Consider the following 21148-nt stretch of genomic DNA (forward strand, 5'->3'; position numbering starts at 1 on the left):
CCTTAGGATCATGGCCATTAATTGCTCTTGTTGAGGGAAGATCAGCTTTTGTTGACATCACATTGTAGGAACAGGAAAATTACTTATTTTACTGTGTAAAGTTAACTACCTGAATATATGAATTGATTTTATGGCTTATGTGACAGAATCGATTTCCCCCATCAAGAAATCAGTTTTCAGTACATGTTGATGTTATTAAGAAACAGGATATCGTAGTTAAATAATCACTTTACCACTCAGACATGTGCTGTAAAAAGGCTTTGTTTCTGATTGACAATTCAGGGAAAGACAAGTGAGTTCCTTTTAATGTGCAAGTGAGGTTCATTCAAATCAAAGGGTATGTCTCATTACTTGACATTTATGTAGAGTCGAATGTTCTTTAGAAATGCTAGGGAATGCAAGAGAAAAATGGGAAACATAACTGGAATTTGACTAAATCTGGTAGATAGCAGTCCAACGTAACTGAAAGTGGACAGAAATTAATTCACCTGCCAAGAAACTGCACCTGTGCAACTATTATTGTCAATACGCTAGTGGAAAAGATTGCTTCAGGATCACAAAGTTACATTAAGGTTCGTACATGACCCAGACAAAGTAGTTGGGGGTGAGGTAGGAGTCTAAGTAGAGCTGAATTAATTTTTTTCGACAAATAGTTTATTTGGCATTTTGGTAGTATATAATAAAATGTTCGGAGGATTCCTTAGTAATGCTCCTTATCTATTCAATGTCCATTTCCCCACTAAGCATGCTTTTTCTAACAGGAGAAACATGGAATCTGTTTTGTGCAGTTCTGAAATGCTCTGTGATGCCCAGTGTATTCATTTATTACTATGGGGCTTGAGTGACCTTAGAGGTAATAAACTCTAGCTACTAGAAAGTCTATATAAACAAATATCATACCTACAGGCTGTTTATTAAATACAACTCCTAGCACAAAGTAATAAGTGAGCCATTCCTGGCTATCATTTTAGGGTCCTGTTTTCTAGGGTGGTTAGAAAATGTAACTGCAACATATGCATCTTTCTTCAAGGTTCTATACCAGGGATCGGCAACCTTTCAGAAGTGGTGTGCCGAGTCTACATTTATTTACTCTAATTTAAGGTTTCAAGTGCCAGTAATACATTTTAATGTTTTTAGACGGTCTCTTTCTAGAAGTCTATAATATATAACTAAACTATTTTGTATGTAAAGTAAATAAAGTTTTTAAAATGTTTAAGAAGCTTCATTTAAAATTAAATTAAAATGCAGAGCCCCCAGAACTGGTGACCAGGACCAGTATGAGTGCCACTGAAAATCAGCTCGCGTGCTGCCCTCGGGACGCATGCCATAGGTTGCCTACCCCTGCTCTATACTCTTCCCTCATATTTCGACTGAATTTAAGCTATTGAAATCAAATTTCAGTTTCAATCAAATATCTGGACAATAATCTGTTAAAAAGTGGTAATGAATGAAGACCAATTACAACCAGACTACTTTTAATATAATTCTAAGTATGATGCTTGTTTACTCTGTGAAGTACAGCCAATAAATATTCTTTATAATGTAAAACCTAGTTTTTCTTTTTTATTGATAAGGTTAGCTTAGCCATCTCTACTCATCTACCAGTCATGCTGATAAATGAAAAGTGAACAGCTGGAGGTTACTGTTACGTATGCTAACAAATTTTATCTCTGAAGGGCAAAATGAGTCATATAACAACATTCTCTACTATGAGGACTATGGGACAAATAAATCATTTTATATTTCACTGTTGTAAAACTTCTTCAATGATAACCGAACTAGAAGCACATCATTATTATTTTTAAAGTTTCTAATTTGTAGAAAGATCATTTAAAAATATTAATGCAATACACTACTGGCCAGATTTTGAGAAGAGCTCAGCTCCCATTTAGACACCTAAAAGAAGCGGTCAGATTATCAAAATGCTCAGCACCCACCATCTCCCCTGGTCTCTGGACAATAATTTGTTAAACTGCAAATGAACGTTCTAATGGGCCACTTATTGTAGAAGCTTAAGTGAGAGTGGTTGGGTGCTGAGTTGTTCATTTTTTAAATCTCACTCTAATGACTCCGTATTCCCCACATTCCTATTTTAGCTAAATCATAAGTAACACTTACCCAGTGCAGTAAGTCCTTCAGATATTGAGGTAAGAATATACATTAGCACATGAGGTTCTAAACTGGTAATGAAACTCATATGATCCTGGGTGAGACATTCCAAGAGCGGGTAATATGACTGACTTAGTTTTCGATATTGCTGAAAAAGAAAAACAAACGTTGATAGAAAGTAGGAAATACTATGAGCTAACAGAAATTATAGCATTAAAAATGCAAAGCTGGCTGAAATATTAACAGGATTATAAAAATGCACAGAATGATGCTGTAATAAGTCCCAATTACACCTCTACCTCGATATAACGCTGTCCTCGGGAGCCAAAAACTCTTACCACATTATAGGTGAAACCGTGTTATATCGAACTTGCTTTGATCCACCGGAGTGCACAGCCCCTCCCCCCCCGAGCACTGCTTTACCGCATTATATCCGAATTTATGTTATATCCGGTCGTGTTATATCGGGTTAGAGGTGTCTCTATTAAATTAACAGCTTTTTTCTACCAAAAAAATATTGTTTTCTATCTATGGTGGACATCTATGATTATAGGTTGCCATACAAATACATAAACTCAGTTTTAGTTTACAAAAATCCCTGGGTAATGAAGTCATATTAACCTTTTTACGCTAAATCCCATTAACAGCTCAGTAAAACTGGTATAAAACATTAGTCAGATCAAGTGTTCTGGGACCAGTTCGACAGGTCAGTGGCTAGTGCTTCCTCATGTATGTAGAAGACTTTCTGAGACTAACCCCAGGTTGGCTGAGCGCATCACAGTGATTACCGTCTTGTGCAATGATCCTGCAACTTGACCAGCATAGACGGACCCTTGTGTCCACTGACTTTAATTGGGTTCTGTGTGGGCATAAATATCTGCTTGTCTGGATCCATCTGCAGGATCAAGGCTTTAGAGTGAGTTATTAGGGGCATTACCTTCAGTACTGGCATGACTGTCAGTCTTGGCTGCATGGGCACCCACTATCATGAAGCTATAGACCAGTATTTGGCTGGGGTAATTTTTCAAAAGGGCTAAGGCAAAACTCTGAGTTTTTAGCACCTCTATCTGATTCATCCCTTAGTGCAGAAAATGACAGCTCCAAATGAAAATGTTCTGAAGAAAGTTCCATGATCCAAGCTAAGGCTGATCATGCACTTGATTTCTTGTCTTTGAGACGTGACAGCTCCACTGATATGAGACTAGACACTCCAAAGAAGTTTGGTTAAAATGTTAATGTTGTCTTATAGAAAACACACCACAAGAGTTATATAAATTCAGATTAATCCCAGGCTGACTGATCGTATAGGGCCAAATACTGCTTTAAATTACATCCAGGGAACCCCAATGAAGTCATTGGTTTGCCCGGACATAAAAAGCCAGAGCTGGCTTCTCTCTTTCCCAGAAATATTTTTGTGAATATTTTGGAAATGTTACAATTTGCTATGACAATTCTATCATACATGTAAATACTAATATTCTGGATGTGACTACAAATACACTCAAATAACTGGACTAAAAATATAAACTGCATTTGAGCTGTTCTAGATCCTGCTGTCTCATTATAACAATTTGAAGCCTGTGGTGATATTATTTCATATTTCACATAAAGACTCCCAAGATGAATAATTGCTTACAAGCAAGTCACTGTGGGATACTGAAAGCAGCATTTTGACAAAGGCCTGGAGTACATTGTCAAAGTGGTTGTCCCCATACAACTTGAAGACGCCAAAGCTGACATAATTTCCACATAAGGCAGATTTGAGTGCAGAATAGCAGATGGAAATGCCCTTGAGTTTCAGTGGATAAACCTGATCTTTTGACAGAGTCCCAAGAGACAGGATCTGATTACCTGTTCAGAAAAAAAAAAGAAAAAAAAAGAAGAGGAGAAAGAAACTGACATAAACAGTTGCAAATCTGGATAGCTCTGTCACTTAACATTTTCATTTCACTCTTTTATCACTTTTTGTCTTTATTTTTATTATTGCCTACCTGGATAGGCTCTTGCTTTCATAATTATAGTAAAAAACAATTGGAACATTTTACATACATAGCATGAATATATTTAAAAAGCTGCTGAGCAATTAAGAGTGTAAAAAGTAAAAACATAACCTATGGAGTCTCAGTTACCGACGTAGGCCAACATCCTCAATTGGCACAGACCTTTCAACCAGGCACAGCCACAGAGCCTTCAGTGTGGATGGTAGATCTGACTGCAGAATCAGGGCCTTAACTGATAGTTTTCCATACTGTAACTTAGCCTGGTTTTGATCTATTACCACGGAGGCCTCTTGGGATGGTTGTTTATGTACATACACATTAAACATACCACTCATACCACTGATACGTCCATTACAAAACCAACTATTTTACCAGTCCACAGATGTGACCCACTCAAATAATCTCAGTATTTCTAATGTAAAAATATTACAGGACTGTAAATATTTGGTGTTGCTAGTATGAGGCAATAGGCGTGAATGCTCTTACTCCGGAATAAGAATGTCCATGTGGATTAAGTTAATAAAGCACTCTTATTCTGTCTTAAGCACCCTCCTCATTGGACCATGCACTTCTCGTAGCAGGGTAGCTGCTAAAGAGTGAGATGTAAGCTTAGGACTGATTTTCTGTTACTGTTCTTCCACTCACTTGAAGTAATCCTTCAGAAATAAATACATAAACCAACAATACAAGGGACAGTACTTAATGTCATTTAATTCATAACAAGGCCTGATTTTAAGGGGGCTTTCACCCACCCTTCTGTTCTGCTGATGCAATTTTGCATCTGTAAATATTGTACTTGCATTAATTTTGTTCTCACAACTAACTCTGGATGCAAGTTCTACCACTCCAATTACTAACTACATGATCTGCACTGCAATTGGGTACTTAAACCAAACAAGTGGTAGGATGTAACCCCTAAATCTATTGGTGATGTGAAAATATATGTGGATATTTTGCACCCACAAAAGGTAAACTGTCTTTTTAAAATCTGGATTGGAATGATAAAACAGATAACAAAACAACAAACTTTCACATTGGTGGTTTGGCACATTGCAAATATCAAACAGACACAGACATGGTATCATTTTACATACTAATATTCTTGGGCATGTTCTATTCAACTGAAAAGAAGGCAAATAAGTCTCCTGGATGCTTAAATAAATTTGAAGAGAAGGTGGGTGAGGTAACATCTTTTATTGGACCAACTTCTGTTGGAGAGAGAGACACAAGTTTTCAAACTACCCAGAGCTCTTCTTCAGGTCTTGTTTCTTGAATATCCTGGGACCAACCTGACTATAACAACACCAGATAAAATAAAATTGGAGTACTATAGTGAAAAGAAGAGAAAGGGGAGGGTATATTCCACAAATTGCACCAGCAATGAAACATGAATAAAGACTCTTCGAGCAACATAACCAATATGCTCAAGGCCAAGATGTTCAAAAATTGGATGCCTAAAGTTTTCAGAGTAGACAAAAACTGGATATTGGCATTTGTGAGCGTCTACAATGGATAACAGTATATTTTAGCGTTCTCCTCCACCAACAGGTGTCGCCCTAAATGCCAATACTAAGCTACAAAAGAAAGAAATAGAAAAATAGTACCTGAGCATAAAAAAACAATCAATTTTTAAATTGGGCAGTAAATTAAAAATCTAATAATACTAATACAGCAAGGAACAATTTAACCAAAAATTTAAAAATAAATGTTATTTTATTAAGTTGCTAGGGCTGAATGGATTGCAACACTATGTTCTGAAATACATGTTCTAGAAGCAATTCAAAGCTCATTAGAAATAATTGTCTCTGGCTACGAGAAAATGTGGTAAAATTTAATCCTCATCCAAATGTTACCTGGGCTCTGAGAACAGGAAATTGTTTTGTGCTACTGTGGCTAACCTCAACGCTGACCCTGTATAGTAGCTGCTAGAACAGCTGAAAGCTGAAGCAAAATTAAAAACTTATATCAAAGTATATCATGACAGAATGTAGATAAATAAAAACGGCATATTGAAAGTATTATTTTTATGTCAGTCTCTTATAACAGAGAGGTAAAGGTGTTACTAAAAATGTAAAGAAACCACAAAACAAAGTAATAGATGCTCCCCAAATGCACTGGAACACAGTTCTTTTTCAGCTGAGAACCTAAGAACATATAACAAGGAGATTTACGGCTTATCTACACAGGGACATCCAGGAAGGTTAACCTGAATTAACAGAAGGTGTGATTCTGAAGTGGATTAGTTAAAATGAATTACAAAGTGAATTGAGCTAAAGCAAATTAAGGCCACTCCAATTTTGAATAATAGCATTCACACGGGGATTTAATGCAGTTTAATTAATGTAGTTCAAATTCACATCTTTAATTAATTTGGATTAACTTCCCTGGATGTCGCTATGTAGACAAGCACTAAGAACTAGACTTGTATATACAGAACTACAAGTGAAATTCAATGACCGAATATTCCTAAGAATGGTGGACTTCGCTGTCCCCAAATCCTGTCAAATTCCCCCCCGACAGTAATTTTTAAAATTATTTGTATCCTTGAGGATTTTTATTATTCAGTCATACTGGCTGCAAGGGATACAACATAGTATCTTTTGCCAGACTAACTATGGAGTGTTACAATGAGAGTTTACCTCTCAAGCAGGAGCCTAAGCCAAGTCCAAATGAATGTAGGATTGTTTTTTTTCACACCACTTCAGTCACTGCATTCTATCACAAAGTCTGCTTAAACTAACTTGCCTTTGCCACAGTATCCATGTCAGTGACAAGGTATTGTAATGGAGATTTTAGTCGCTGGTGCAACAGCATTCACAGCACAGCAAGTGGTAAACAGACTTAACGGTAGGTATCCATTTATTTAGGGTCTGACTTTCAGAAGTGCCATGCACCCACAATTGCAGTTAAAGACAACGGGGGTTGAAGATACTCAGTACCTCCGGAAGTGAGGCCCTTAGGCGTTTATACCATACTCTTCATTGCAATATGTAAGATATTCCTATATACCAGTCTGCCATTACATAGGACACTACAGAGAGTGTTCCACTTAGAGTGAAGTGGAGAGAAGAGATATATAAATCTGCAAACACGCTCCCTTTTTTACTTGAACACATAATTCTTATAGAATACAGAAATACAGAATGCAGCATGTGTTGTGTACATACAGCAGTCCATAAACATGCCAATCCACCTAAAATGCAAGTTGTGAGTGGAAAAAAGTGTACGGTGCTCCCAAATGAATGTTCAGAAAAGTCATTTATATTTAAGAAATAAGACAAGAGTGAAAGTGCATTTCCAGACAGCAAATGCATGGTTGACGTAACGGTACTGTAGGAGAAACAAGGCCTGAGGCAATAGTTTTTCATTGCCGGAGGAAGGTCACATTTTCTTAGACATGCAGTGTGTATATTTTAAAAAAGGAAAGAATCACATGCCAGACAGCTTTGATCAAGGAGTTCCAGACTGAGGAAACCAAAGAGTTGTAACAATAATCACCAGTGCAGCACATTTAGGTACTGGTGAGAAATGCGGACTGGCATCAGATGACGTCAGCTGCTGCTTGTGCATTGCAGGGTTGACCAGACAGAGAGACAGCTTGTACCGAGGTTTTGAATTGATTTATAGATCAAGAGGATCCTCAGTGTAACTGAGCCATGATCTGGAATTTTCCTGTTGTTAGTTTGGTGCCAGTCAGAATTCTAAAAGCAGAATTTTTACCAACTGGATATAGATATGTCTCTGTGATTGAGGATATAATTATCTGAGAGGAATAGAGAAAAAGTCTGTATTAACATAATCCCTCATTTCACCTACTGATGTAAATCACACTATAACTAAGTTTATTTCCACATTTATACAAAATATGCATCTGTGTTGCCAATTTTTGCAATTATATCATTAGTCTTGTGTTGTATGGTGTTTTTCTTAAAGCTCCACTTCATAAAATCATGTTGCTATACAAGACTCTCAACTTCTGTTTAAAAAAACCACGTTAACAAGGGGTGTAATCCTTCAAAGGTCAGGACAGGGATTTAGATACTCTAGTTAGCCGGAGATCGCTAATAATCATTTATATAGTGCTTTACACATTCAAATGACTGTAGAGACATGAACTAATTAATTCTCTCTCTCCCAAAGTAGCATTATCCCTATTTTACAGATTGGGAAACTGACAAAAGGTGATCTGGATCGGCCAAGACCATGCAGTGAGTCACCGCCAGAGCTAGGATAAGAATCCCGAACTCTGGATTCCCAATCCTTTCCTCATTGCTCCAGAGAACACCACCTGCCCCCTTCCAATGACTCAGAAGTATGCCCCTAAATGTTAAAGAAATGTCAACTGAATGATAAAACCCTATGGACTATAGTTTAGTTACTCTGAGATAGAGTGCCTCCTTTGCATCTTGTTAAAGATAAATTAAAATTGCTCTTAACATAGTTTTGTTGACATAAAAAGTCAATACTGGCCAGCATATGAGATTCCACAGCATTTCCCTATACTTAAAATGTCAGACACTATCTTGTGGTGACTGGTGATAAATGGTGGCATTTTAATAGTGATGATTGTAAGCCAATTTATTTTAGTCTCTTGAAATGGCTTTACTGCCCGTTATAACAAACTAAATCTATAACAAAGAAATGCTAAATTGTGTTGGCAAGGTTCACTGTAACCCAGAAACCTTCACCTGTATGTTTTCGTCCTGTAGAATGATTCAAACATTTTCAAACATGTTGGGAAAACCTTGGTTGCCTTTAAACATGCCCATAATCATGTCAGTCTCTCTTTGGCATAGTAGGACCCACATCTCCTTTATCAACATTTTCAAAAGGAGACAAAATGAAAATGAAGAAAGAAGGGTTACTTATCCTACAGTAACTGTGGTTCTTCAAGATGTGTTGTCCACACAGATTACCCCAATTACTCATACAAGAAAAAAAAGTTAATGATTTCCCAATCTGTCACAATCAGGCTTTGAAAAGATCATTATTGCCTTCCAGAGCCCTTTCAACGCTGCTAAGGACTATATGGACAGTTATTAAAAACTACAAAACAACGTGGACACTGTGATGCTGACAGAGAAGGTGCCAGCTCATGCCAAAGTTCCCATGAACACTGACAGATATTTAGCTGGAACCAGTCTGGCTCACCAGTGTGTTAGTATTATTAAACTAGGTATTAGAATTGTAAGAATATGTTTTATTGATTAGACTTTATTGAATGTTTGTGAGTTGCTGCATACATTAAGCTCACTAATAACATCTGTAACCAGTTTCTATTACTTTTTGAAATTTAAGATTGGAACTCATTTGTGTGTAGATATGTTTACCTGCTTTAACCTTGCAAATAACTTTCTTATTTCCTTTCCTAGTTAATATATCTTTAGATAGTTTATTATAGGATTGGCTACGGTATGAAATCTAAAGTGCAACTGACCTGGGGTAAGCAGACTGGAGTACCCAAGGATACCATCTGTGACTCCATGTTAAGACCGTTATAGTGCCTGAGGGGTTTACACTTGATAATTGGTTGGTAAAATCTAAGCGCAGAACTCACAACCAATTTGGGGTTCATACCCTGGTTCTTAACAGTCTGCCCTGAGGTCTTGAGCACTCATGGTCTTGAGCACTGCAGGACAACTTGACAGATAAATACTATGGTACTTGGAAATCTTGTCAATTATTTGAAATAATCAAATCTATCTTAAAATATATTATTTATGGCAGATTCATAGATTCCAAGGCCAGGAAAGACACTGTGATCATCTAGTCTGACCTCCTGTATAACACAAGTCATAGAACTAGAAACATTGAGGCGTTGTCTCATCTTCCATCATAGCATCTTCAGGAATAGGGAGAGGTAACTGTCCCAATGGGGGTTCCAGTAATCTCTTCAACTCTACTACTAATATTACTACTAATCTTAAATCTGGTATTGCTTTAGGCCTTTCCTTTGAATAGCACAGCTCATATCTAGCAAGACCCGGACGATGTTAGATTCCTCCTGGCAAGGGCTGACAATCTTTTGGGCAACTGAGAATTTACTGGGCTTCCCAGGTGCACCATAAAAGATGTTAGGGACAGCAGCTAGAAAGTGAAGTTTTTTTCAGAATGTGAAGAAAAGTTACCATCAGTTATGAATGGAGCAGGGGTGAGATCCAGTAAAGATGGAGTAGATGATGAGGGCAAGGGTTACAAGGCATACGCCAATTGATGAGCGATCAATGACTAGGTGATTTTTCAAAAATGAAAAAAAGGATGGTAAAAGTCGATGAGGCAGGAAGAAATGGACAGCAGGATTGCACGGGGATCCAGGAAGAATGAGTCAACTGGGCTTAAAGTAACAACATAACTATCTATCTCTTTGATCATCAAGAGGAAGCACATAGCAATTAAATCTAAATTAAATGAATAGCTAATACTATTTAGGATGCTTAAAAGTTTACCAGTTTTTATCTTTTCCTGAGCTGAAATGTTTTTTATTTTGTTTAATCACTCTCATAAATTTAGTTGAGAACAGGTTGAAAAAACCGTGGCAGCACACTAACTGATGTAGTTGAAAATAAAATGGTGGAGATGAGTTTATTAGAAATAAGATTTACTTGGAATCATTTTTCCTTCTCTAAATAAGTGCTTTCTGCAGTCTGCATATCCTGACTGCCTCTGTACACTACAAATCAAATGTGTAATTACATCTAAGTATCTTTTAACAAGAAGCCATGGAACACATACCAATTCCAGCCCCAGAATGTATCTGTAAGTGCAGTAAACACAAATTTTAAAACATCAGTTTTGTTTCTTAAAAAAAAAAAAGGATTTATATGGTCTTTCCTTAAAATAAAGTGGCATTACAAAAACTTAGTAACATTTATTTCAAAATATGGATTGAATCCCAATATATCAGAGGGGTAGCCGTGTTAGTCTGGATCTGTAAAAGCAGCAAAGAGTCCTGTGGCACCTTATAGACTAACAGACATTTTGGAGCATGAGCTTTCGTGGGTGAATACCCACTTCGTCGGATGCATGTAGTGGAAATCTCCAGGGGCAGGTATATATATGCAAGCAAGAAGCAGGCTAGAGATAACGAGGTTAGTTCAATAAGGAGGATGAGGCCCTCTTCTAGCAGCTGAGGTGTGAAAACCAAGGGAGGAGAAACTGGTTTTGTAGTTGGCAAGCCATTCACAATCAATCCCAATATAGATAGCTGATGTCAGAGACCTGTTTCAATTGTGTGCATGTCTTGAGCAGGAAAGATGGGGCAACTTATAAATGTCTAAACAGTGCTCAAGGGTGAAGTTGTTATGGGCCCATTATGTTTTGGAACTGCTGGAATATATTCTGGATACATGCAGTCACTCCAGAGCTATCAACCTGTAGCTTTGGATCAAGCATCCAAAGAGTGTTTTCATTTCTGAAAAGAATACATAAAAAGTTGATAGAAGACACATACTACAAAGTAAAAAACAGTTATTAACCCACGTTGTAACTGTTGTTCTTTGAGAAGAGGATGCAGACATGTATTCCACTCAGGTGTGAGTGTGCCCAGGGCACCAAAGCTGGAGAAAGTCACCTAGCAGTACCCCATGGGTGATGATCATGTCCTTTGCCTCATAGCTCCTCCCCGGCTATATAATCACGGTGCTCCCTATAGTTCCTTCGCACCAAACCCAGGTGCACGGGGTACAGAGTGTAGGTCATGGAATAAATGTCTGCATCCACATATCGAAGAATAAGAGTTACAACACAGGTAGCTGTCTTTTCTTCTTCGAGTGGCTGCAGACACGTATTCCACTCAGGTGACTCACACGCCATTCACTGAGGAGATGGGGCTCAGAATCTATTTACTCAGGGCTTGGCTACACTTGCAAGTTGCAGCGCTGGTAGTTTGCAGCGCTGGTCGTCCAGCTGTGCAGGGCCAGCGCTGGAGTGTGGCCACACTGACAGCTACCAGCGCTGCAGTGTGGCCACACTTGCAGCATTTGCAGCGCTGTATTGAGAGGTGCATTGTGGGCAGCTATCCCACAGAGCACCTCGTCCCATTTTTGCGCTGTGGGTTGTGGGAAGGGGACGGAAGGGTGCGGGTCATTCCGCTTCCTGTCCCAATGCCCCGTGGTGCATGGCTTCGCATCTCAGCAGTCACAGTTTTTCCGGCCATGTTTGGCGCCATTGTGAGTCGCTTGCTGTTTTTTACTCTCTGTCTGTGAATCGCGATTTCTGTGGGAAATGGAGCCCGAGCTGCTGAGGACTGTGATGATGAGTGTCGTCAGCACAACACGTTTGGCAGTTGAGCTATTTCTTCAGCTCCAAAGTGACAGTGAGGAGTCCGATGATGATATCGATGATATCGAGTTGCCTGCCGCGTGTGACACTACAGTGCTTGTGGCATTCACGGAAATGTTCAGCACCGTTGAACGCCGCTTTTGGGCTCGGGAAACAAGCACTGAGTGGTGGGATCACATCGTCATGGAAGTCTGGGATGACGAGCAGTGGCTGCAGAACTTTCGTATGAGAAAAGCCACTTTCATGGGACTGTGTGCTGAGCTCGCCCCCACCCTGCGGCGCAAGGACACAAGATTGAGAGCTGCCCTGATGGTGGAAAAGCGGATGGCTATTGCAATCTGGAAGCTGGCAACTCCAGACAGCTACCGGTCGGTCGGGAACCAGTTTGGAGTGGGAAAGTCGACCGTTGGAATCGTGTTGATGCAAGTTTGCAGGGCAATTAATCGCATCCTGCTAAGAAGGACCGTGACTCTGGGGAACGTGCAGGACATTGTGGATGGCTTTGCACAAATGGGTTTCCCTAACTGTGGAGGGGCAATAGATGGGATGCATATTCCTATTCTGGCACCCCCCCCCACCTAGCATCAGAGTACATTAATCGTAAGGGGTATTTCTCTATGGTTCTCCAGGCGCTTGTGGATCACCGTGGGCGTTTCATTGACATTTACACAGGCTGGCCTGGAAAGGTGCATGATGCACGCATCTTTCGGAACAGTGGCCTGTTCAGGAAGATGCAGGCAGGGACTTATTTCCCAGACAGGAAGATCACAGTAGGGGACGTCAAAATGCCCATTGTGATCCTTGGAGACCCCGCTTACCCGTTACTACCTTGGCTCATGAAACCCTATACAGGGAAGCTTGACAGGAGCAAGGACCGGTTCAACTACAGGCTGAGCCAGTGCCGAATGACTGTGGAGTGTGCTTTTGGGCATTTAAAAGCCCGCTGGAGGTCCCTGTATGGGAAGCTAGACTTGGGGGAAAGCAGCATCCCCGCGGTTATATCCGCATGCTGTACCCTCCATAATATTTGTGAAGGGAAGGGTGAAACATTCAGTCAGGCATGGACCACTGAGGTTCAAGTCCTGGAGGCTGAATTTGCACAGCCAGAGAGCAGGGCTACTAGAGAGGCCCAGCACAGGGCTACAAGGATTAGGGATGCCTTGAGAGAAGAATTTGAGGCTGAAAGCCAACAGTAATGTTTGCTGCCTTGCATGGGAGTGAAGTGCAGTGGTTACACTGTTAGGATTCTATTATCCCTAACATGATTTCCAGTGACTGTTTCTTTACTGGGATAAGGTATCTTTCACTATCTGCAATAATAAAGACTGTTTTCAAAGCCAAGATTTATTTTATTGAAAAGAAAAATACTTCATTGACAGACACACAACATTTCAGGAACCTAGGGCAGGGGGGTGGGTTGGTGAACTGTACAGTCACAAGTTTGCATATGCCCTGTCTGCAGTGCTGTGCAATGGCTGCTGCACTTCAGGGTGCATATACTGCATGGTGATGGGGGTTGAGTGCAGAGGGTAAGGGTTGTAGTTCTCAGGGCTGGTTGGTGAACGTACAGGTGTTGGAGGCAGCTGGTGGTGGTAAGAACCTGGATGCTGGGGAAGGGAGTTTGGAGCTGACATTGGGGCAGAAGAGAATAAAATTTGGGATGGGGGGGCTGTGGAGCAGCACGGGACTGCTCTGCCTGCATGGCTACGATAGCCTGGAGAGAGTCCACTTGGCGCGCCAGGATGCCTAGCAGCTGGTCTGTGCTTTTCCTCTTTGCCACAGCGTTTCTCCACCAATGTCTCTGGCGGATCCTGCTTTCACTTTCTCTCCACTCCTGCAGGTGTTTACTCTCTCTAGCAGAGTGATCAATAACTGTTTTCAGCATGTCTTCCTTGGTTTTTCGTGGCTTTTTCCTCAGATTCTGTAGTCTCTGTGCTGTGGTGGAGATTGGCAGTCCAGCAGTCAAGGCCGCTTTTGGAAGGCAAAAATTGCAACAGTTAACAGGGTAGCATTGTTCATTATCTCATCCAAACAGTAATTCCCACACACTGAAGGAGTTTACAGTCTTCACTTTAGCATATATTTCACATAACAAATAAGAGCACAGACATAACACAACAGCAGCCACGAAATGGTGAGTAAGGGTTACTGATTGCTTCAGGGCTGTGCAGGGGTTTCTGTGCGTTGGGGACAGCAAACAGCTGCATGGGGGATCTGCACTAAACAGTCTCCCAACATTTTCCACAGGAGTTACTCCTGGAAGATATCTCCCTGCTGCGGGTCACCAGGGAAGAGCGGGAAGGTCTTCTACAGCAATGCGGATTCCGCCCTGGCCCCTATGCAGCTTGCCTGTGTGCAGCAATGGTCCCCCCACCCCTCGTGGCACAGTGGCGCGGACGCGTTAGCCTGACTGGGACAAGGACCACAGTGGCTCTCCCTATAAACCTGCGCAGGCACATTGCCCACGCTCTGGCTGAAACTTTTGAGGAGATTACTGCAGCTGATTACCGCGACGTGATAGACCACATCAATGGGCTATTCCACATCTAGGCATGCATGCATGCAGCCCTAACCCCCGCTCCTCTCCCGAAACATTTCCACCCTGAAAATAAAAGCAGCTTACCGGTAACTCGCTCCTCTGCTTGTCCTTCAGCAACTGTGGGGTGCTGTGATTGGCTTCCTTCCTCCTGGCTTGAGAAGAGCTCCTGGCTGCATGCCTCCTGGGACTCTGGGGTGTCTTCCCCCATCCCAGTAGCTTCACTCTCGGTTTCCACCCCCCCCGCCGCCTCCTCCTCCTCCTCCTCCTCCTCCTGTCCCCCACCCTGCTCAGAAGTGTCCATCGTGGTCCTAGGATTGGCAGTGGGGTCACCCCCAAGTATCGCGTCCATCTCCCTGTAAAAACGGCAGGTCGTGGGGGCAGCGCTGGACCGGCGGTTTCCCTTGCGGGCTTTGTAATAGGCACTCTGCAGCTCCTTTACTTTAACCCTGCATTGCAGCGCGTCCCGATCATGGCCCCCATCCAGCATGGACCTTGATACCTGCTCAAAGATATCATAATTCCTACGGCTGGAGCGCAGCCAGGACTGCACAGCTTCCTCCCCCCAAACACTAATGAGGTCCAGCAACTCGCCATTGCTCCATGCTGGGGCTCGTTTGCTGCGTGGAGGCATGGTCATCTGTAAAGATTAACTGATTGCACTCCACACCTGCCTGCAGCAAACAGGAAGGGGATTTTTAAAATTCCCGGGGCATTTAAAGGGCAGAGCAGTAGAGTGCAAACTGATGAGCAGAGTGGCTGAACAGGAATTCTGGGATATCTCCTTATTCCCTGGAGGCCAATTAAAGCGCTGGTGTGTGTCCACACCTGATGAGCAGCGCTGGATCACCAGCGCGGCATTCCTTATACCCCAACCCGAACGGGTGCACAGCCAGCGCTGCAGCCAGGGAGTTGCAGTGCTGGATGTGCCTTGCAAGTGTGGACGGAGAATAATTGCAGCGCTGGAAAGCCTCCACCAGCGCTGCAACTTGCAAGTGTAGCCAAGCCCTCAGAGACTGTAGAACTGTCTTCTCAAAGTTTGCATTGGCCCTAGATTCCGTGGTTATAGTCTAATGTCTAGCAAAGGTTTCTACTTAGGATCATGTTGCATCTCTGCAGATACCTACTATAGAAACATCTCTGAGAAATGCTAGTGATGTTGCTTTAGTCTCATCAAACAAACCTGTAATAACTTTGGAGGCACAATCTGAGTTGTTCCATAAGCCATAGTAATACACATCATTATCCACTTAAAAATGGTCTGAGCTGAGACTGATTGTCCTTTCATTTGCTCAGTATAAGATATGAAGAGACGAGGTGACAAACAAAATGGTTTAGTCCTTTCCAGTTAAAATGCCAAACACTTTCTCACATCTAAAGTATGAAGGCATTGTTCTTTTGCACCCAAGTGTGGTTTGGGAAAAAATACAGGTAAGTAAATAACCTGATTAAAGTAAAACTGAGATATCACTTTTAACAGAAATTTTGGATGTGGTGTTAAAGCTACTTCGTCTTTGAAGAACTGGGATCTGCCATTAAGGCTTGTAATTCACTGACTTGTAAGCCACATTATAACTAACAAGAAGGCTGTCTCTTCTGGGATTGGAGAGCTAACAAGCATGTTGCTATCAGCTCGAACGGTGGACCCAACAGTGCCACAAGCACTGTATTACAGTCCCACGACACCATTTTCTTCACTGGTGGAAAAAGACGGACAATGCCTTTCAGAAAACTATCTACCATAGGATTTGAAAATACTGTCACACAGTATGAAGAGGTTCACAACTGTGTGCGTCAACCTCAGAGCAGACTGCCAAAAAGCAGGGCAGAGATCCCAAACTGGAGTGTGTTCTATAATTAGATTTCACCAACTCACTAACAAATGTGAACTCCTGAAGCACTATAACAATCTTACGATGGGGTCCCCTGGGCATTCCGGTCTATCTTGCCACCCAGGAAAGCTGAACTTGGTGATAGTTGGATGCTATACACCAAAGATCACAAAATATTCGGTTGCTCCCAGTCCCAAGAGACCAGTCACTTATCCCAGGTCAGTTTGTACCTTAGAGCTCACACCAAAGACAATGCTTGTAGCCAATTCTATAGTAAACTAAGGATTTATTAACTAGGAAAAAAGAAATGAGATAGTTATTATAAGGTTAAGCAAGCAAATTTATATACACAAATGACTTACAGTCTATGGTTTTAAAAGGCGACACAGTTGTAGTAATCTGTCAGAATGTCTTTTAGGGATCTCTGTTTCATAGCTCTGGCCCTGTGAGAGTCCAAACAGCAAAGAGATGAAAAATTTTCTTGTCAGATATTTTTTTCTTTCTTCCAGTATTCAAACTGATGGAACAAGCCCTTCAGCACTAGCCTCTTCATGGGTTTGAAGGGCCAATTAACAAGTCTTTGTATTGTGATGTCTCACAATGGCCCATTTAGTTTTGATAGCCTTCTTGGTGAGCAGGAGATGATTCCTCCTGAAAGGTTCACAGTTTCAGAGCAAACATTTTTTACAGTTATAAAGCAAACACTTAAATATTACTTCATAGCATATGATTAAGATATCATAAGTGAGATTAATGCATGCAGCAATTTACAAGTATTTCATAAAGTCTGAACACTAAACACATTGGTATACATAAAATGCCCATCTTAACTATGCTAACACACAGGTGAAAGACTGGATTCCAGCAGTGAATTTGCTTGGCTGAGGCCTAAAACCTTGGTGAGAGCTGGCACATGGCTTGCCAGCCTGAGACCAACTTTCCCTGAATAAGAGGGTGGAAAGCTGAAATCCCAGCCAAATGAAATCTCAAGGAGCTAAGAGCCAGGCCCAAAGACTTCAAATGCAACCAGTAGTCCAGAAATTCTGAATCTAGACTGCCATAGGATGAATTCTCTTTGAGATTGCCCAAATCAAAAACCTCTTCCACTTAAGACAAATAGATGACTTTCTACTAATAAGCAGAACTTCTTTTACTGCTTCTGAGCACTGAGTTTTCTCCTCATCCAGCAATGCAACATCCTTGAGGAAAGGTGTAGACTGTTCAGCACATGTGGCCATGATGCTGAGTTAAAAAGACATGGAGAAGAGGGAGAGACTTGGGAGGTCAAACTGACAGTGCACGGCTGGAGAACCAACATTGTTTCGGCCATGCTGGGACAATCAGGATCAGCTTGGTATGGTCCAATTTGATTTTGAGGCTAACCTGAAGGATTAGAGGGATAGGGAGAAAAAGCATACTTCAGACTTGGACCCCAATTCAGATGAAATGCGGTGAGGGATCTCAGACTGAACCCTTATGTCCTTTGTCATGAATAGGTCGATGAAAGGGAGGCCCCATTATTCGAAGAGGGCCCGGAGCACTGTTCTTTAGTGACCACTCGTGATTGTCCGAGAAGGTACTGCTGAGGTGCTTGGCCAGCTGATTCTGAGACCCTAGTAAGTGAGCTGCTACCAGCATGATATTTTCTTTGACACTTATTGACACTGTATATCACAGTGGTATTGTTCGTGAGTATGTGCACCGTTGTTCCCTGGATGTGATCCAGAAAGGCCTGGCACATGTTATATATTGCCTGAAGCTCCAGTACATTGATATGAGAGGATGCTTCCTGTTCCGTCCACAATCCCTGATGCACTCTCCAGCCTATGGAAGAGGCATCGGTGATAAACATTCTTGTAGGCGTGGGTCAGACAAAGTGAATCCACTGACACACATTGTCCTGAATTGTCCACCACTGCAGGGAGTTCAGTATTTCCTGAGGTACTCACACAAGGACGTCTATTGAGTGGTAACTTGAATGCTGGACTAGTCTCAACAATTGCTGGAGAGTGTAGGATGCAACTGGAGGTCCAGTCACAGATGCTGGATTTTAAAGAATCAGGAGAAAGGCCCTTGAACTTGTAGAGTCTGGTAGGGTCCAAATTAACTCGATTTTTTGGATAGGGTTCAGTGCTGATTTCTTTTTGTTCAGGATCAGCCTTAGCAGATTGAAAAGATCCAACTTGAATGGGATGTGACTGAGGACTTGCTTCTCAGACTTTCCTCTTACTAGCCAGTCATCCAAGTATGGGAAGACATGAATTCCATTCCTCCTGAGATGGGCAGCCATCATCATCATGCATTTGGTAAAGACACACGGAGCCAAGGGCAGGCCAAAAGGGAGAACCGTGTATTGGCAATGATGATTGCCAGCTAGGAATCTCAAGAACTTCCTGTGGCCCAGAAAGATCAACACATGAAAATAAGTGTGTTGGAGATCAAGAGCAGCAAACCAATTGATACAATTCGGACCAGAAAGAATAGTAGCCAGAGCAACCATGCATAACTTGATATGTTTGATGTATCTGTAGAGATTGCAGAGATTGACGATAGGTCTCACTCCTCCCTTGGACTTGCGGATTAGGAAATATCGGGAGTAGATGTCTCATCCAGCACATTGATGAGGGACCTCCTCTATAGCTCCCAGGGCACACAGAGAACTTGCTGAAAAGCAATTATTTGTGAGAGGGGTCCCTGAAAAGGGATGAGGGAGATTGGAGGGTTGGAGTGAGGAATAGATAGAAATTGTATGGCGTAACCCAAATGCAGTGTCTTGGGCCCATTTGTCCATGGCTATTATTTCCCAGGCACTGTAGAAGTGGGCTAGCCTGTCCCCAAACTGAGGTGATGGGGTTAGGATGTTTACAACAGGTCTGCTGCTCCTGAAATGCTAGTCAAATAGGCTCTCTGCCCTGTGATAGAGGGGGATGGAGTGGCTGAGTAAAACTAGACCCTGAAGACCTTCTCTTGTGAGATCTATTCCTTTCCTGGGGTAGCCTTGTCTCGGTTGGTAAGGTGTCTGTCTAAAATATCGCTGGGGAACAGCATTTCTGCTGCTGTTGCCCAGTAAATTGGCATCTTTTTGAGGCTTGGGTATAAATTCCCGAAGACCACATTTGTTGCACTCAACTGACGGAAGTCCCGTTCGTTTTATCTGAAAAGAGATATCAACCATTGAAAGGAAGGTCCTTTACACTCTGCTGTACATCTGGAGACAATGCTGAATTATGCAACCACAATGCTTTTCTCATCATGATTGCTGTAGCCACACCTCTGGAGGCTGTGTCAGCTAAGTCTAGGGCCGACTGCAATGATGTCTGTCCTCCGTTACAAATGCCTTGAAGTCCTCCCTAGAAGAATCATGCAATTGCTCCATGAATTTTGTCAGAGTCCCAATTTACAAAGTTATATCTTGAGAACAATGCCTGTTGATTTGCAGTTTCCATTTGTAGGGAGGGCAAATAAACTTTCCTGCCTATGAGAGCCAATCTCTTTGTCTCTTTGTCCTTGGGAGTGGATTTGCTCTTCTCTTGACATGATTTCTCACTGGCTGCTGACTGGCACCATGGCTGCTCGAGTACCCATGAGGGACCTCTGACCCGTTCCTTGGTATTGAGACAACATCAAAAGGCTGCTTCTGAGTTCTGCTGAGGAACACTGGTACTTTGATGCCTGAGGGGCTGATCCCATCCCTGGTGCTGACGTACGCCTCATGGCTTGCTCCATCAGGTGCTGCTTGAGCCTTAGATCCCTTGCTACCTGTGTCCTTTTCTTGAAAGACTTAGGGATAGAGCATCTGTCCTTAATGTGCCCCTCTCCCAGGCACAACAAACACTGCATATGGGGATCACTATTTGGAATAGCCCCTTCTCCCTCCTGCCCATGATGGGCAAGGTTTAAATCCCGGGGAAGGCATTCCACCAGGAAACAGCAGCTAACTAACCTAAGGTACTACTAAAAAACCACTAATTAATCATTTAGAAGAAATTTTGAATAATTGAGAGAAACAAGGGGCAGTGTGAAGAAAAACTACCCAGAGCACTCCAACTCTAGCTGCAGGCAGTGAGAAGGAACTGAGAGGGGCTGGGGCAGTGCCATTGTTATATAGCCAGAGGAGGGGCTATGAGGCAAAGGGAACAAGCACTGCCTCTACTGGTACTGCTAAGCAAATTTCTCTGGCTTTGGTGATCTGGGAGTGCACACACCTGAGTGGAATGCATGTCTGCAAGAAACAAATGATGTAAGTAGTGCAATCTATGGTCTATGAGTGTAATTGAGTTCCTAAGGTATGTATCAGACAAGGAGTACAGGATAATGTGCTGATATTGGCCATAACACTTCATACTCCTGTTAACTGTTCACAAATACATCAAGGCTCAAGGGAATGAAAG

General features: G+C 41.9%; 1 protein-coding gene across 4 annotated transcripts in view; it reads right to left on the reverse strand.

Moving 5' to 3' along the window:
- RANBP17 (RAN binding protein 17) overlaps window positions 1-21148 on the reverse strand; it is a 279011-nt gene that overhangs the window by 47961 nt on the left and 209902 nt on the right. For all 4 annotated transcript variants that reach the window (XM_045027071.1, XM_045027073.1, XM_045027070.1 and 1 more), the window contains 2 exons: window positions 3746-3960; window positions 2119-2257 (listed from right to left, as the gene is read on the reverse strand). In XM_045027071.1, coding sequence (XP_044883006.1) covers window positions 2119-2257; window positions 3746-3960 — 354 coding nt within the window. The remainder of the gene's footprint in view (window positions 1-2118; window positions 2258-3745; window positions 3961-21148) is intronic.

This window comes from Mauremys mutica, chromosome 8, assembly GCF_020497125.1.
Source record: "Mauremys mutica isolate MM-2020 ecotype Southern chromosome 8, ASM2049712v1, whole genome shotgun sequence".
Taxonomy (NCBI): domain Eukaryota; kingdom Metazoa; phylum Chordata; order Testudines; family Geoemydidae; genus Mauremys; species Mauremys mutica.